We start from the raw sequence: 16089 nt of genomic DNA on the forward strand, positions 1-16089 counted from the left end.
GGAAGAAAACAAGTCATTAAAACATATTACTGTTCTAGGAAGCATTTGCTGATAATGCTGTATAAATTTAACACTTCTATCATTACTATAACAGAAGAAACTGCATTTGAAGGAAAAAGCCAATGAATACAATTGAACACTCTAAACCCAATTCTAGTGCTTGGGATTTTGGGTCTGCAGTCTGTTGCTGAATCTATTAAGTATTTGGTTACTCTGCTGGTTATTAATTGTGCCTTTTGACTGATAAGACACTAGAGTACACTTAAAATTTTTTAATTAGCAAAAGTAGCTAAGTTAAAAGCAAACATTCAGGTGGCAACACCAACTTTCCCTCTGAAATCTCAGCAACTTTTATTCTTCTGATCATTTTCATTTTCCCTTATTTCCACTCGCCCCGGTCTAGTTCTTCTAAAACAAAACCTAATGAAATTACAGTACCAGACTATTTTGGGCCACGTTCCAGGGCTTAGACGTATTAAATTGCACCTCATCTTAACTACCCTGGAGGGCCTAATTTAGGAGAAAGTTTTTTAAAAATCCACTGTACCGTGTTGTTTGAGATGTAAAGATAAAAACTTGGATTTTTAAGTTGATCAATGAGTCACCTCACATAACAGATTCAGAGAAATTTTATTCCAAAAGCCCAAGTAACTTGCATATCTATGTGTGTACCTTTTATAAATCCCAAGAAAATATTTTGGTACTGTTTCAGAATATAGCCATATACCCAACACCCATATATAAGGTAATGGGTGGTTTCTCAAGCCTGAAAACTAAACCCTTCTGACCATAATCAGCATGTGTCAAGCGCAGGGGAGGGCAGGCATGCTATAATGTTGAAAAAGTTCTACAAGTGATTCTAATGGATAATCAGAGCCGAGAAACACTGGCCTGTGACTCTGACATTCCTAAACTGTACTAAGGAGTAAGGTAAAGAAGACAAGTGCAACTGGGGTTTTCTTTAACAAGGTGTCTTCGTCCAAATGATATTCTCTCTGAGGAGGCCACCTGCAACCCTGAAGATGCTATCACTGGCTGAGCTGAATACGATCTAATCTGAAAGCTCTCAGGAGAACTGCCGGTGAGGTAATAATGCCCCAGTGATCACTGGACTACCATAGCTGCTTTTACCCTAGGTAACTATACCCACTTCTTTTTATAACGGGTACAAGTTCCAAGTACAAAATGTCAGCCTCTCCTAAAATTGGAGGGGTGGGGGTGGGGAAGGGCTCTATTCCTAATGGGAGCACAACTCGGTACTCAATACCTGCTGATGCTCAAATGAGAAAGATATTTATGGAGAACTTCCTGAAAGATCCATTCCAATTACTTGCGAATTTAACCTTGTTCCAATTCAGATTATAAGAGTGGAGAATTTGGACCACATCCAAGGGGTCCATGGAACTGCTTTCATTAATAACCATTGGCTCGTCGCATTCCCTACCTGTCTCGAACAGACATTTCTGATTAGGCTGCCTTAAATTCTTTATAAGACAAAATCAGTATGGGAATGAAGTACAGAATCAAAGGACACCGGAAGGGCACTTACAACCTCATTCCCATGCCTGTTTTAATGGTTTAGATCTCATGCCATATGTAAAGAACAATTAATAAATTAGCTATATATTTGCAAGAATCATAAATAAGACCTTGTTTTTTTTTTAAGATATAAAAATTCCAAGATAGACCCTCCCTGCAGTATAATGCTACTATAAGATTCTGACCATTTCAAACACCTCTTAAGGTGAGTAGTACTATTTGGCTTAATGCCAAAAAAGCATACTTTTGAATTCAAAGTGCAAACAGGCATTTCCACAATAAAATGGTTTACCTCAACATCCAGCTCAAGAATGTCTGCAGTCACATCCATCAGAGAGCCAATGTTCGGCTTGGTTCTCCCAAAGTCTCCATGTACAAACTCTTTAATGTAGCTGGAGTTTGTTTAAGGAAAAATAACATAACCATATGCAGTACCCATTGTTTGGTGAGATTTGATAGATGAAAGAGAAATAACAAAAGTAGAAGTGTTAAAGAAGAGAGGTTATTTCTGAGCTGTGACTTGTGACATACGTCTTAGAAAGTAAGCTACAGCAGGCTGGTTCCTACCAGCCTGGTAGCCAACACCGGGACCCAGGACTCGTGTTTACATTACATCGAACTTACCAAGAGTCATCATTTTCTTTTTTCTTTAGCTCATCTCCAAGTGCCAAGGATTGGGTATGGATTTTCAAAATAAACTGTAGAGAAATGCTATATTTACTGGGTTGGCCAAAAAGTTCATTTGTTTTTTTTTTTTCCGTAAGATGGCTCTTAGTAGCGCTTACTTGTTTTTAACTTCATTTGATTGTGACAGCTGTCATATCAGCATGCATTTTTAAAAAAAACATGAAAATTGGTGAATTTTTGTGCAGCCATTTTAATTTTGAACATGGAAGAAGATCCGCAACATTTTTGGCATATTATGCTTTATTATTTCAAGAAAGGTAAAAATGCAACTGAAACACACACCAAAGATTTATTTTCTTTGCCACAACTTCCACTTTGACATTTTTCTAATCCCGTTTTTCAATAATAGCAGCCAGTATCTGCCAGATGATAGGTTTCCAGTCCTACCGAGTGACCTCAGTAATGGCTTTCCTTGTAAAATGACTCGGTGACACATGCAATAAGATGGGAGGGACAATAAGACAATTTCGTCTGATGAAGGCCCTTCAGAAGGATTATTAGAGGACCTAAGTTCTAGTTGTTCGGCAAACATGGTTAGCAGGAGGATTAAGTAAATTCTCTCTCCTTTTCAAAGGGGCAAGTTTGTGTTTTACTCATAGGTCTTCAAATTTTGAAGTCAATGACTAATCCTGGAATCACTTATCAAAAAGATTATGTTAGCATTCCTTACACAGGACTCTACTACATACAGCCTTGACAACCTTTATCTGAAAGATGTTTTTGCCAACATTCAGTAAAAGTTCATTCACCATTATGCTGTGGTCTATTAACCAGCACTTAGTAGAAAAATGTAATACAGCCCTGGCTGGTGTGGCTCAGCAGATTGAGCACCAGCCTGTGAACCAAAAGGTCACTGGTTCAATTCCCAGTCAGAGCACATGCCTGGGTTGTGGGCTGGGGGAGTGTGAGAGGCAACCAATTGATATTTCTCTTGCACGTCAATGTTTCTCTCCCTCTCCTTCCTCTCTTCCCCTCTCTCTGAAAATAAATAAAATCTAGGAAAAAAATGTTTAATATAATTTGAATATGAAAAATGTTCTCAGATGATGAATTAAAAAACATAATATTTTGATATATCCTTACTTTCTGAAAGTTTATTCACTCTACTTTCACCAAATGTTTTGATTCAAGCATAAGACATGTAATTATCTAATAACTGTCTTCTTTACTAAACTCATAATTACTTAACAACTATCATTCTTTTTTTTCTCACTTTCTTTAGATAATGCTACTTCTGAGTAGCAATGATGAGGGGAGATGACCAAAAAGCCCCCAAAAAACCAATTATAAGGTCCAGAATGGTTCTTAATCATACTAAGAGGGATGAGTGTAAGTGAAATGAACTAGTTCACTGTACTGAGCAATATATGTAAAAAACTCACATACTTCTGTGTATAACCACATAGTATCTAAAGCTTTCCCCAACAGTCTCTCTTGACTAATGCCTTAAGTTACATGTATTGTGTACATGGCTGGTTGTAAAAATATTTTAATGAGATTGAAAAGATAATAGCTTCTCCAAAATACTACTGCATTTCTCCCTAGTATACCAGAACTAAAGCTGGGATATGGTAAAAAGAATTATTTTTTAAAATCTGTAATTACTTTGAAATCCCATCCACATTCCATCTATAATAGGCAGATTGCTCCAAATAACAAAGATACAAAGACCTGCCCACTGCAGTCTAAGTAAACAATCCCTTACTCCAAGCGGTAAAAATTTAGGAGATTTTAGAAGTTACCTATACCTGTTTCAAGGGGGAGATCCTGGTTACTCCTGCGGTGGGACAGTGGCGACAGAGAGTGAGGAGGTTGGTGGGGAAGGAAAGGCAGACTAATCGCATATAGTGAGAATGCTATCAGATGATTAAAACTTGACATTTTTCCCCCTTATATCCATAAGTATATCATTAGTTTCATACTAGTTAGAAGGCATTTTGTCACTTCATGCTATTGGTTCACAAAAAATATGAAACCAAGAAACAAAAACTAGAAGCAACTTTGAAAAGCAAAATAAAGCTAAGACTATGACAGCTCTCTAGTATTTTTTAACCAGCAACTCAGACTCGATACAAAACCATGCAAGGCAGAGTGAGTAGGTTATCAACAAGTGATCAGCCTTGGCCTATTTTCTTATTATGGACCAGCGGCCAAATAAAGATCATTATGTAAAAGTAGGGCCACTCCCATCTGCTATCAGTGTGTTTAATCATCTGGGGCAAATGCTCGGAAAAGTTGAGAGGACCCAACTGTGGTCATGAATATGTGACTGGAAAAATGCAGGCAGACAGTCCTGGCCAGGTCGCCCAGTTGGTTGCAGTGTCATCTGTGTACCAAAAGGTTGCGGGTTCAATACCCAGTCAGGGCACATATCTGGGTTGTGGGTTCAGTCCCTGGTCAGGGCGCGTACAGGAAGCAACTGTTAGATGTTTCTCACACCAATGTTTCTCCTTTCCTCTCTAAAATCAAGAACAATAACAACAACAACAAAATATCCTCAAGTGAGGATTTTTAAAAAATGTGTAAAGACAGCAAATGAACCAATCAAAAGTGTTTCCTGAGTACTCACTATGGGTTCAGCATTGTATAAGACACTAAATATTTTAAAGATCACATTGAACTGAACTGCTGCCTCATGGTTTAAAATGTCATTTTGAAAAATACAAATTTAATGGGGAAAAACACCACTCAAACCCCCCCTCCCCCCGCAAATATTCTCCAACTTAATCCTTTCCCTACTCCCCTCCTAGATCAAGTTGAGCCTATTTTTTTTAGGGCAGCATGAACTCCTCCTCCAAAAGGGTTCTGGTTGGATTCCTGCCATGTGGAAGCTGAAAGGATACGTTCCAGCCTGCGTCTTCAGGTAGAGGCGGAAATGATGCTCATCCACATAGCATGTCTCCATGGAGTGAATGACACGAGTTCGTACAGCGAGGGGCCTCCGGTGAAGGACCCGGAGAGGTGTTTTCTGGTCGATCTTTAAGTCCTAGAGGAGGATATGATACACAACTAGAGAGTCAACACTGCTGCCCACTGAAACTCGTCTTGGCACCTCCTTTGTCACCCATGGCTCACCACAGATGTTTTCTTCAGAGAACCCTATCATCTGTGGCTGTCAGGGTAGAAACTAGTACCTTCAGGTTCACACTCTGTGGGACTTCTCATAACCTAGCCCATAATTACTTGTTTTCTGGGCCCCAGCACACACCCTTAAAAAAGGCTTTGAGGGAAATGTTCTCCAAAGTCTCCTTTGCTCTAATATTTAACAAATTGATTAGGACCCTGGAGTTCTATCCTGCCCTTTGCTTTCACAGCTCTTCCAAAAGACATGTTCGTACCGGTTTTTTCCTAACCCAACTTAATAACATAGTAGTGGGGATTTCGGGCAGCAGTCAGAAATAGGTTTTGGACAGTGGGGCATCAGCGTCACTTGTGTGTACAGGCCGTGCGCATGTTTTAGGGAGAACCATATACCTGCTCACAGGGTTATTTTTTGGTTACATGAAAGGATGTATCTGGAAAATTAGCAACTGCATCACAGCTTTAGGGTAGTATTTCAATATAGTAATTACAAGTAGGCGTGTGCAATAAACCAGGACCTTTTAGCATGTTAGCCCGTTCATATTACTTGAGAATAATAATACTGAATGTCTTTTTATAATTCAAAATTTTTAGGGACACAGGTTTGTTTTTCTCACAATCAGAGATTTCCTTTTATGTCACAAGATATAAATTAAGAAATAGAGGTTAGTGTTGTAAAAGGCAAACTAATTTCAAGTTTTAAAAATAGATATTGGGTATAACCAGAAATGTAGGTTCCTAAGAACTTTAAATGCTCTGCAATTCTTGTTGGAACAACTCCTTTCTAATTTACATGATCAGTGAGTGCCTGAAGCTGTATTAAGAAAGATTTCTGTCTGGCCTTCCCTCTACCAAGTTCTTTACTGAGAGAAAGAACAAGTTCTGACAACAACGCACTTGAAATGCTGTGACTGCTTTTTATCAGGGTGGTGAGTCAACAGCCCCTCCTAACTCACAGGGGATTTTTGCTATTTTAATTTTTATTTTTTCCAATTACAGCTGATGTTGAGTATTATGTTAGTGTCAGGTGTACAGCATAGTGTTCAGACATTTATATAACTTATGAATTGACCCCCCAATAAGTCCACTACCCACTTGGCACGATACATAGTTATTACAATATTACTGACTATATTCCCCTACTCTGTAGTTCACATCCCCATGACTAACTCATGGGCTTTATGATTCCACGATTCCTCAATTTTAATAGCACTTTGTTCTGATGAGATTAATTCTCTTCATAACGTTTTCTCTGGCCAATAAGAGCAAAAAAACGGACAAGGCCAAACTTTTAAGGAGCCTGTAGAGATAAGGCCTCTGCTTTAGAGTACAGAAACCACTGGCCTTTAAATGTGTGGCTGCCCAGGGAGTGCTCATCTCCCGATTCCTTTACGTCCGGTCACTCCCAGAACCCCGGCCCATGAGCCAGTCAGAGGGGTACTGACTGAGCTGGCAGACCCATCACTGCTTCTAAAATAAGACTCAGGTCAGCACACTCTCGTGTGTCTTTTTTGGTCTGATTGATTTCAGCAGGCAAAAAGAAACCAATTCATCTACTCTGACATTGCACTCCGATGTTCCCATACCGCTGTATTTTCAGAAACACGTATAAACACACACAAATGATTGTTTTCCCCTTGGAAGTAGGCTGCCCTTACAAGAGAGGAAGAGAGTAATAAATTTGAAGTGACTTGCTCTCAGAATGGGGCATGCCTCAGTTTTACATATATATTTTTTGTTTACCAGTAGGAATATTTGAAAACTGTTTTAACCCTTACACTTAAAAAATTACCACACATCAAGCAGCGTCTAGTCTCACCAGTCCACTTGGGATGTTGACCATTAGAATAAACCCTTTTACTACTTAGGCTATACCTATAAAACTCATCTTTCAGTACTGTTTCTGAATTAGCACTACAGCTACCCCTGAACTCTGAATCTATTTTTTAAATGAGTTTATTTTCCCCAAAACATTCTGAATAACTTGTACATATGTGATAAAATAGAGGTTTAAAAATTTGTTTTGCAATCTTAAAAATATCTATCTATAGTATAAATATGATGCTAAAGGCCCTAGATAACAGGGCCCAAAGCCAAAAGGCCTTATATACAGAATCATGGGGCCTGAGAATGGGAGGGATGCTCACAGGGGCATCCAACCCCATGGCCCACGGGCCGCCTGCGGCCTAGGATGGTTATGAGTGCGGCCCAACACAAAATCGTAAATTTACTTAAAACCTTTTTTTTGCTCATCAGTTTTTGTTAGTGTTTGTGTATTTAATGTGTGGCCCAAGACAACTCTTCTTCCACCAGTGTGGCCCAGAGACACCAAAACGCTGGATACCCCTGCCAGTCCATCCCTTGTTTTATAGATGTACTTCTATAAACAGGTGTATGTTTTACCAAAACCCTTCCACTCTAAACATTTTCTGCACTTCATTTTTTTCTCATAATGTCATGGGTGTTCCTGCAAGGCACAGATATAGACCTACCTTCATCTTTTTTCTATTTTAGGTTTTTTAAACACTTGTATCATACCACAACTTGTACTACCATTTCCTCATTAAAGGAAATTCATTTTGTTTCCAGTCTACTGAATGTATGCAACCAGCCTTCTCCTCTGTTCCAATCAACAGATGTTATTGATCTCAGAAAAATAAAGTGATGGCTTTATTGTTACTTCGATCTGGAAGTGGAATACCTTTTCAAATGATCTTGTCCACCTGAAGTTGTCCTTTTTTCAGCTGTTTCTTCATATCCTTTGTCTAATTTTCTCTATTGGGGGTTTGTACTTTTCAAAAGTATAAATCCTATTTCTGGTATCTTTTGCAACTTGTTTTCTACATAGTCATACATATGTGTACAGACACACACCTGTGTGTGTGTGGTTAAGTCACAATGTATCATCCTCTACACTTACAGCTTGTTCTTCTTTTTCTCTCACCATTTGTCAGGAACATTTTCAACTCTGTCAACAAATGTTCACTTACCACATAATTTCTAACTGCCTGGTTATAGTAGTCCATCATATAGATGAGCCATAAGATTCAACCAACCCCCACTGGTAGCTCATCTAGATTATTACAAAATATTTCCCACTTAAACAATGTTCTGATAACTATATATGAACATCTTTGTGCCCATTTATGTTCATTCCTTGCATATGAAAGTAAATTATAGGAAAAGGTGGGGGCATATGGGAAGAAATGTTCAAACAGGCACACCCTCTATAATGACATGCTCATATGAAGGAAAACCTAGCATGTGCCAAGGAAATTTGTGCTTTACACACTATCCTGTTTTATTTATCTGTAACATGTTTTATGTATGGACTTAATCTTAGCATCAACTCTGTTAGATAAGTCCTGTTTTTTATTTCTTTTGTATAAATGGCCAAATATAATAGTATCATTCCGAGTATTTTCTATGTGTCAGGTACTGTTGTAAGTGATTTATGTGAATAAACTCATTTAATTCTTCTAATTTTATAGATGGAGAAATTGAAGAGGCTAAGTCACTTGTCCAAATTGTCTTAGCACACAATTAAGAAATACAGATGCAGGATTCATACCCTAGCCATCTGTCCTCAGAGGCAGGCTCTTAATCACTAGCAACACTGCCTCTCAGATGGCCCAACCAGAGTGGCTCAGTGATTGGGTGTTGTCCTGCAAAGCAAAAGGTTGCTAGTTCTATTTCCCATCGGGGCACATGCCTGGGTTGCAGATTCAGTCCCGACTGGGGCCAGGTCAGGGCACATAGGAGAAACAAGTCATTGATGTTTCTCTTCCTCTCTTTGTCCTGCCTTTCCCCTCTCTCTGAAAATAAATAAAATCTTAAAAATATATAAAAATAAAGACCGCCTCTCAGACTGGGTAGATGAATTGCCCACCCATTCAACTAGTAAATGGCAGAGCCAGGATTTAAAAACAGGTCTTGTGGTCCCCAATACCCATGTTCTGTGATTTGCTGGTAATAAACCAGTAACAAAGGACTCTTTCCTAGGCAGTGGAAAAATAAAATAAAAAGAATCAGGGTACTTTACTACCTTTATGTCATTTAGGAATTCAATGTCTTTCTTCTGTATTGCTTTATCTGTCCATATTAAGGCACTATAGGTCTTGGTCTTTTCTTCTTCACCTTCTTTCATGTGTCCTATTGCTTCTCTGAACAAAAACAATAAAACAAAGTTTGTCTGAATATATAAAATACACACAAGACTTGCCCCCAATTTCCCTTTCTTTCAAAATGGCTCTACTGAGACACAGTTCACATACAATTCCCCTCCTGTTTTAACTGTACACTCCAGTGACTTTTAGTATGTTTGCAGAGTTGCGCAGCTACGACCACCATCTCATTTTAGAATACATCCATCACCCCGAAAAGAAACTCCATACCCTTTCCAGTCACTTCCCACCCGGTTTCCCTGGCCCTTGGCAAGCATTAACTGACTCTGTCTCTGTAGATTTCCTAACTCTGAACATGTCATGTAACATGGAACCATACAGTATGTGGTGTTTGGTGTCCGACTTCTTTCACTTCGTAATGTTTTCAAGGTTCATCGTATTGTAGCACGTATTAGTACTTCACTCCTTTATTTTCCCTTCATTCCTTTGTATTACTGTATAGTATCCCATTGCATTGTGGATGTACCACATTTTGTTTATCCATGGACTTTTTTGGCTATTATATATCACACTACCATGAACATCCACGTAGATTTTTTGTGTAGATGTACATTTTCATTTATCTTAGGTATATATCTAGAAGTAGAATTGCTGGGTCGTATGTTAATCCTTGGAGACGCCTCCAGACTCTTTTCCAAACTGGATGTACCTGCAATCCCACAGCAATGTAGGAAGGTTCCAATTTCCCCACATTCTTGCCAACATTTGCTATTTTCCACCTTTTTGATTATAGCCATCGTGGTGAGTGTGCAGTTATTAACAGCACTGAGCATTTTCCAATGTGTTCATTGGTTTATTCATATATCCTCTTTGGAGACATGTCCATTTAACCATCTCCCTATTATTAATTGGTTGTTCTCTTATAATTGAGTTGTAAGAGTTCTTGATCTATTCTGGATATAATTCCCTTACCAGATACATGATCTACAACCGACACTTCCCTTTTGACATTATCTCCAGTGAGCCTACCCTTACCTTGTGACAAGCTGCAAGTCACGGACTTGGATTTTGTTAGACGACTTATTAATTTTCTGTAGTAGCAGAAAAAGAAAAACAATTAGCGACTCCCAGTCAGTTACAGAGCTGCAGAAACAGGACGATTTCCATGTCATGAAGTGGTTTACCTGCTGAAGTTCCTTAATTTCTTGTGAAGTGAAATGTACTCTATGAGGATTCACCAGCTCAATTGCAAAGGGCCTTCCTGGCAGCACACACCCCGCCGTGAAACAGAAACGTGTTGATGGAGTTAACATTCGGGCTAATGCAAGAGGGTTAGGAGGTGTGAAAAAACGAGTTGAGCTCTAGAGGACTGAAAGTTTAGCTACATCTGAGGGAGGGAAGGATGTGTGAAAAGAATCAAGGGACTTTCTGGGGGCGGCTAGACCCCAGCACAGGCAATATGTGAAAGTGACTGTTTTCCCAGAGGTCCATGAACAAGCCTGTGTTAATTACAAAGTAAAATCTAAATAACTGCTAATTGATTTGGTTACTCTGGTGAAATGTTGTCACATGCAGTGATGCCCAGGCGTAGCAAGTTGAAATCCATCCTCTTAGCCTAATCCACTAGTGAAACAGAAAAGCTGTGATTCTATGAGAGGAAGGGACTATAAATCTCAATAGCTCAGGATTAACTCTCTCATTTTTCTTGTAATGCAACACTGTAAAATGAGAGAAATGAGGGCTAAAAGAGCAAATCACTGTTTTAAATGAAGATGTGCATTTTAAAAACTGCACTGGTCCTGCTGAAATGTTATAAAATGGAGCAACTAATAATCAGACTTTTGGAAAACATCAGGCACCTCCTTGTGAATGCACATAAGTCCCTTGTAACCTACAGGCATGCAATAAAAATGGCCTCTGAAGAAATGATCCCTATAAGACATAACAATCATATAATTTATAGAGGTAGCTCCATAATCCACAAAGCTTTCTCACTTGGAGAGAAGCTCTGAGCTTGGCCTGCTTTGGTTTTGAGGAAGTGACTAGAGTCTGAAAGGATGACAATCTGAGAGTTAGCTCTAGTCGAGTGATGCTGTGGCAGCCTTACCATTTCCTAATGTTCTCACATCAACATCTTCTCTTCCAGAGGACGAAAAATTAAAACCTTCGGAAAGCAGATAATGAAAAGAATCAGAGAAATAATAGTTCTTAGACTTTCATTCCCTCCCTTCGGTAGAAACCCAATTTGTCTTGAACAATTTATAGGAGAATCCCAAAGGATAGTCATCGTCCTACCTCTAATTCCACTCTCTCCTAAAAACAGCACTAATCATAATAAACACCATTTACTGAACACTTACTTTATGCCAGGCACTGAGCTAAAATTTTTTCACAAATTATTTCACTTAATTCTACCTGGTGATGTAGGTATTTTTTTTTTTAAAAAAGCTTCTGAAAGGTTAAGGACTTTGTCAAGGTCACAAGATTAAATGGCAGAGCTACATGTTTCTAATGTCAAGGCCAGACCTTAACTATCATCCCACGCCACCATCCCACGGAAAAGCCAAAGCAGAGCACAGTTTGGAAGAAGGCCGCACACCACCCTGGCCACAAGCTTATTGTGAAAAATCTATCATTTACTTTCTTCTTTTCCTTAAAACAAAACAAAAATATTTATTTGAGAATTAAACTCTATGAAAGGAAAAGGAAGGGGAAAATGTTTGACTCTAAAAGTAAATTCATTATATAAGCAAACCTAAGCTGGAACCACGACAAAACTAGTGTTCATTCTAAGATAGAAGGGTCATCACAGACTCATCTGTGATGGGTCTGCAAATATTGGAATGGCAAGTGGTTTAAAAAAAAGGGGGGGTGTCACATGACAACTTTCTTAGACACAGAACTGACTGATGATTTCATCATCATCATCACCACAGGCAACATTACCAAGAGAAGCATTATTCTAAATACTTGTTATATCTTAACAATTGAGATAGGTACTATCATTAGTTATCTCCACTTATAAGGAAGGTAAGACGGAGACAAGGTAAGTAACTTAAGAGCATATCACTGACAAGTGGTATGGTCAGTATTTGAACCAGGTAGTCTGGTTCCAGAGTTTCCTTTTTATTATTATTACATTTTATTGATTATGCTCTTATAGTTGTCCTGATTTTTTCTCCTTTGCCACCCTCCACCCAGCAACCCCCACTCCCTCAGGCAATCCCCCCACCATTGTTCATGCCCATGGTCATGCATATGAGTTCTCTGGCTGCTCCATTTCCTATGCTGTACTTTACATCCCATGGCTATTCTGTAACTACCTATTTGTACTTCTTAATCTCCTCACCTCTTCACCCATTCTCCCCCAGAGTCCCCTCCCATCTGGCAACCATCAACATGCTCCCTGTATCCATGATTCTGTCCTTGTTCATTTTGTTTGCTTAGTTTGTTTTTTAGATTCAATTGTTTATAGATTTGTATTTTTTGCCACTTTATTGTTCATAGTTTTGATCTTCTTTTTCTTAAATAAGTCCCTTTAACATTTTGTATAATGGTTTGGTGATGATGAACCCCTTTAGTTTTTTCTTGTCTGGGAAGCTCTTTATCTGCCCTTCATTCTAAATGATAGCTTTGCTATGCAGAGCAATCTTGGCTACAGGTCCCTGCTTTTCATGACTTTGAATATTTCTTGCCAATCCCTTCTAGACTGCAAAGTTTTTTTGAGAAATCAGCTGACAGACTTATGAGAACTCCTCTGTAGGCAACTTACTGCCTTTCCCTTCCTGCTTTTAAGATTCTCTATCTTTAACCTTTGGCATTTTCATTATGATGTGTCTTGGAGTGGTCCTCTTTGCATCCATCTTGTTTGGGACTCTGTGGTTCCTGGACTTAAATGACTCTTTACTTCACCAAATTAGGAAAGTTTCCTTTCATTATTTTTTCAAATAGATTTCCAATTCCTTGCTCTATCTCTTCTCCTTCTGGCACCCCTATGATGTGAATGTTGGACCTCTTGAAGTTGTTCCAGAAGCTGCTTATCCTATCCTCATTTTTTCAATTCTTTTTTCTTCTTGTTGTTCTCATTGGTTGTTTTTTGCTTCCCTATATTCCAAATCATTGATTTGATTCTTGGCTTCATCCATTCTATTGTTGTTTCCCCATAAATTGTTCTTCATTTCAATTAATGTATCCTTCACTTCTGACTGGGTCTTTTTTATGCTGCTGAGGTCCTCACTAAGTTCCTTGAGCATCCTTATAACCAGTATTTTAACCTCTGAGTCTGAGAGATTGCTTATCTCCATTTCATTTAGCTCTTTTTTGGGAGTTTTTATCTGTTCTTTCATTTACACCGTTTCTTTATCTCCTCATTTTGGCAGCCTCCCTGTGTTTGTTTCTACATATTAGGTAGAGTTGCTTTGACTCTGTGTCTTGGTAGTGTGGCCTAATGTAGTAGGTGTCCTGTAGGGTACAGTGGCACAGCCTCCCCTATAACCCAAGCTGGGTACTCGAGGTGCACCCTTTGTGTGGGCTGAGTACACCCTACTCTTGTAGTTGAGCCTTGATTGCTGTTGGCAGATCGATCGAGGGATTTACTCAGGCCAGTCTCCTGCAAGGATTGGCTGTGATCTGTGTCCTCCACGGAGGATCAGCTGTGCAAGGGCAGTGTGGTGGTGCTCCAACGTGGTCTTGTAGCTGTCCATTGCATGTGCTGGCCCTGAGATTTACTGGGTGGTTCAGGCCAGGTTCAGCCCCCACCTGTTTGCCTGGGGACACCCTGCCTGAGCTATAAAGCAATTTGAGATGGCTGCTACTTGTGCTGGGCTTGGAGATTCCCAGGCAAAGCCAAGTTGTGAATCTAAGCTGTCTGCTGCTAGTGCCAGGGCCAGGGGCTCACTGAGGTTTGCTGTTGCTTATTTGAGAGTATTAGGAAGAAGTGAAGCGTGAGCGAAGATCAGACATTCATATGGAAAAGCAGCTTTGGTGGGCCTGCAAGTTGGGTGGAGTGGAGTCTCTGGTGATCTCCAAAGCAGGTCAAACAGTTTTAGCAAGGTTGATGTAGTCTCAGATATGGTACTAGCTTGCCAGCTCTGTGGGGGTTTAGAAAAGGGACAAAGGCCTATGTTCACCTTGATACCAGGCACTTCAGTTTCTCCCAGTATGCTGCTGGTGCTTTTCAAGCTGCTACCATAGTGTTGGAGCTCAGAGGGAGCAAATCTGAATAGGTGAGTCCCTGTGAGTTCTTTAAGAGTACTGCTTGGAGATCCAGCAGTTTCTTCCACCAACTCAATTCCCTCTGGGTTTTGCAGCCAAAGTTGTGGGAACTTACATTTCTGGCACTGGAACCCTACACTGGGGAGCCTGGTGTCAGGCTGGGACTCCTCGTTCATGAGTTATGCCTCTCACGTTTTTATCCACCACACGTGGGTGAGGGTCCAGATCATTCCATGTCTGCACCCCTCTACCAGTCTGGATGGATGTGGTTTCTTTAATTCTGTAGTCAGATTTCCATTCAATTTGATTTCTGACAGTTTTTTTTTTTTTTTTAAGATTTTTTTTATTTTTAGACAGAGGGGAAAGAAGGGAGAAATAGAGGGAGAAAAATATCAATGTGTGGTTGCCTCTTGCACACCCCACACTGGGGAACCTGGCCTGCAACCCAGGCATGTACCCTGACTGGGAATCAAACCTATGACCTTTTGGTTCACAGGCTGATGCTCAGTCCACTGAGCCACACCAGCCAGGGCATGATTTCTGACAGTTCTGAGTGATGGCTGTTCTATATTTTAGTTGTAATTTTGATATGGTTGTGTGAAGAGGCATGTCATGTCTGCCTATGCTGCCATCTTGACCGGAAGTCCCCTCAGAGTTTCTTAACCACCATTCATATTGCACCACCATAAATAAGCCAAAAATGCTCAGGCTTATGCCCACAGGGAAAGCAAGAGCAGCCTTCTTGGACCAAGGATTTGGATTTTGGGAAGCCTGGTCAGTTATTAAGAATGGTAGAGTTTAAGGTCTCTGAAAATAGTGCTTGAAGGATGGAACTGAGGCTCACACCCTGAGTTTTTCATTTAGGAGCAAATATCTACAGAATGTGTATGCAAGACACTGTGCTGATGATGTGAAGACACCGGCAAACAAGAAGTGCATAGTTCTCATCCTCACAGAGCTCACTATTTCTGTAGGGATGTAGACTATAACATAGTGGGTAGGGCCAGGGCAGGAAAAGTACAGGAACATTCCTGCACTTAGAGCACAACTGCAATACAAGCTATGAGGTTTGTATTTATTCCTCAATAGTCCGGCCACTGCGGAAAGCACAAGATTAAGAACAAGGCTGGTGGGAAGAACAGATGGGAAAGGTAGAAGGTGGGTGAATACCATTCTGATAGCCATTTTTCTCCCAGGAAAGATTCTAAACACAAAGTTCCCATGTAGATTTTAGAAAAAGGAAAGCTAAAAGGCTTTAAAAGTCCTATGACAACTATACTCCAGACTAGCCCTCCTTTGTAGGAAACATAGGTTCTGTGCTGTAGTGTATCACACACTGCCACAGTGAAGTGGCTCCCTTCTGCCCCACAAGGCCCAAAGCTGTGGGTCTCACCGAGAGATGCAACCCAGGATTGGTTAATCAATAGATATCCAAGGCATGTCT

The 16089-nt window shown here is 39.9% G+C and overlaps 1 protein-coding gene across 5 annotated transcripts in view; it reads right to left on the reverse strand.

The window, feature by feature from the left end:
- The window catches only part of PUS10 (pseudouridine synthase 10), a 60418-nt gene that overhangs the window by 1537 nt on the left and 42792 nt on the right, over nt 1-16089 (reverse strand). For 4 of the 5 annotated variants that reach the window (XM_045189403.2, XM_045189401.2, XM_045189402.2 and 1 more), the window contains exons 12-17: nt 11539-11595; nt 10616-10749; nt 10467-10522; nt 9353-9470; nt 5070-5212; nt 1832-1931 (exon numbers count right to left, since the gene is read on the reverse strand). In XM_045189403.2, the coding sequence (XP_045045338.2) occupies nt 1832-1931; nt 5070-5212; nt 9353-9470; nt 10467-10522; nt 10616-10749; nt 11539-11595 (608 nt within the window). The remainder of the gene's footprint in view (nt 1-1831; nt 1932-5069; nt 5213-9352; nt 9471-10466; nt 10523-10615; nt 10750-11538; nt 11596-16089) is intronic. The other variant, XM_053924314.2, reaches the window with a different exon arrangement.

The sequence above is a fragment of the Desmodus rotundus genome, chromosome 5 (assembly GCF_022682495.2).
Source record: "Desmodus rotundus isolate HL8 chromosome 5, HLdesRot8A.1, whole genome shotgun sequence".
Classification (NCBI taxonomy): Eukaryota; Metazoa; Chordata; class Mammalia; order Chiroptera; family Phyllostomidae; genus Desmodus; species Desmodus rotundus.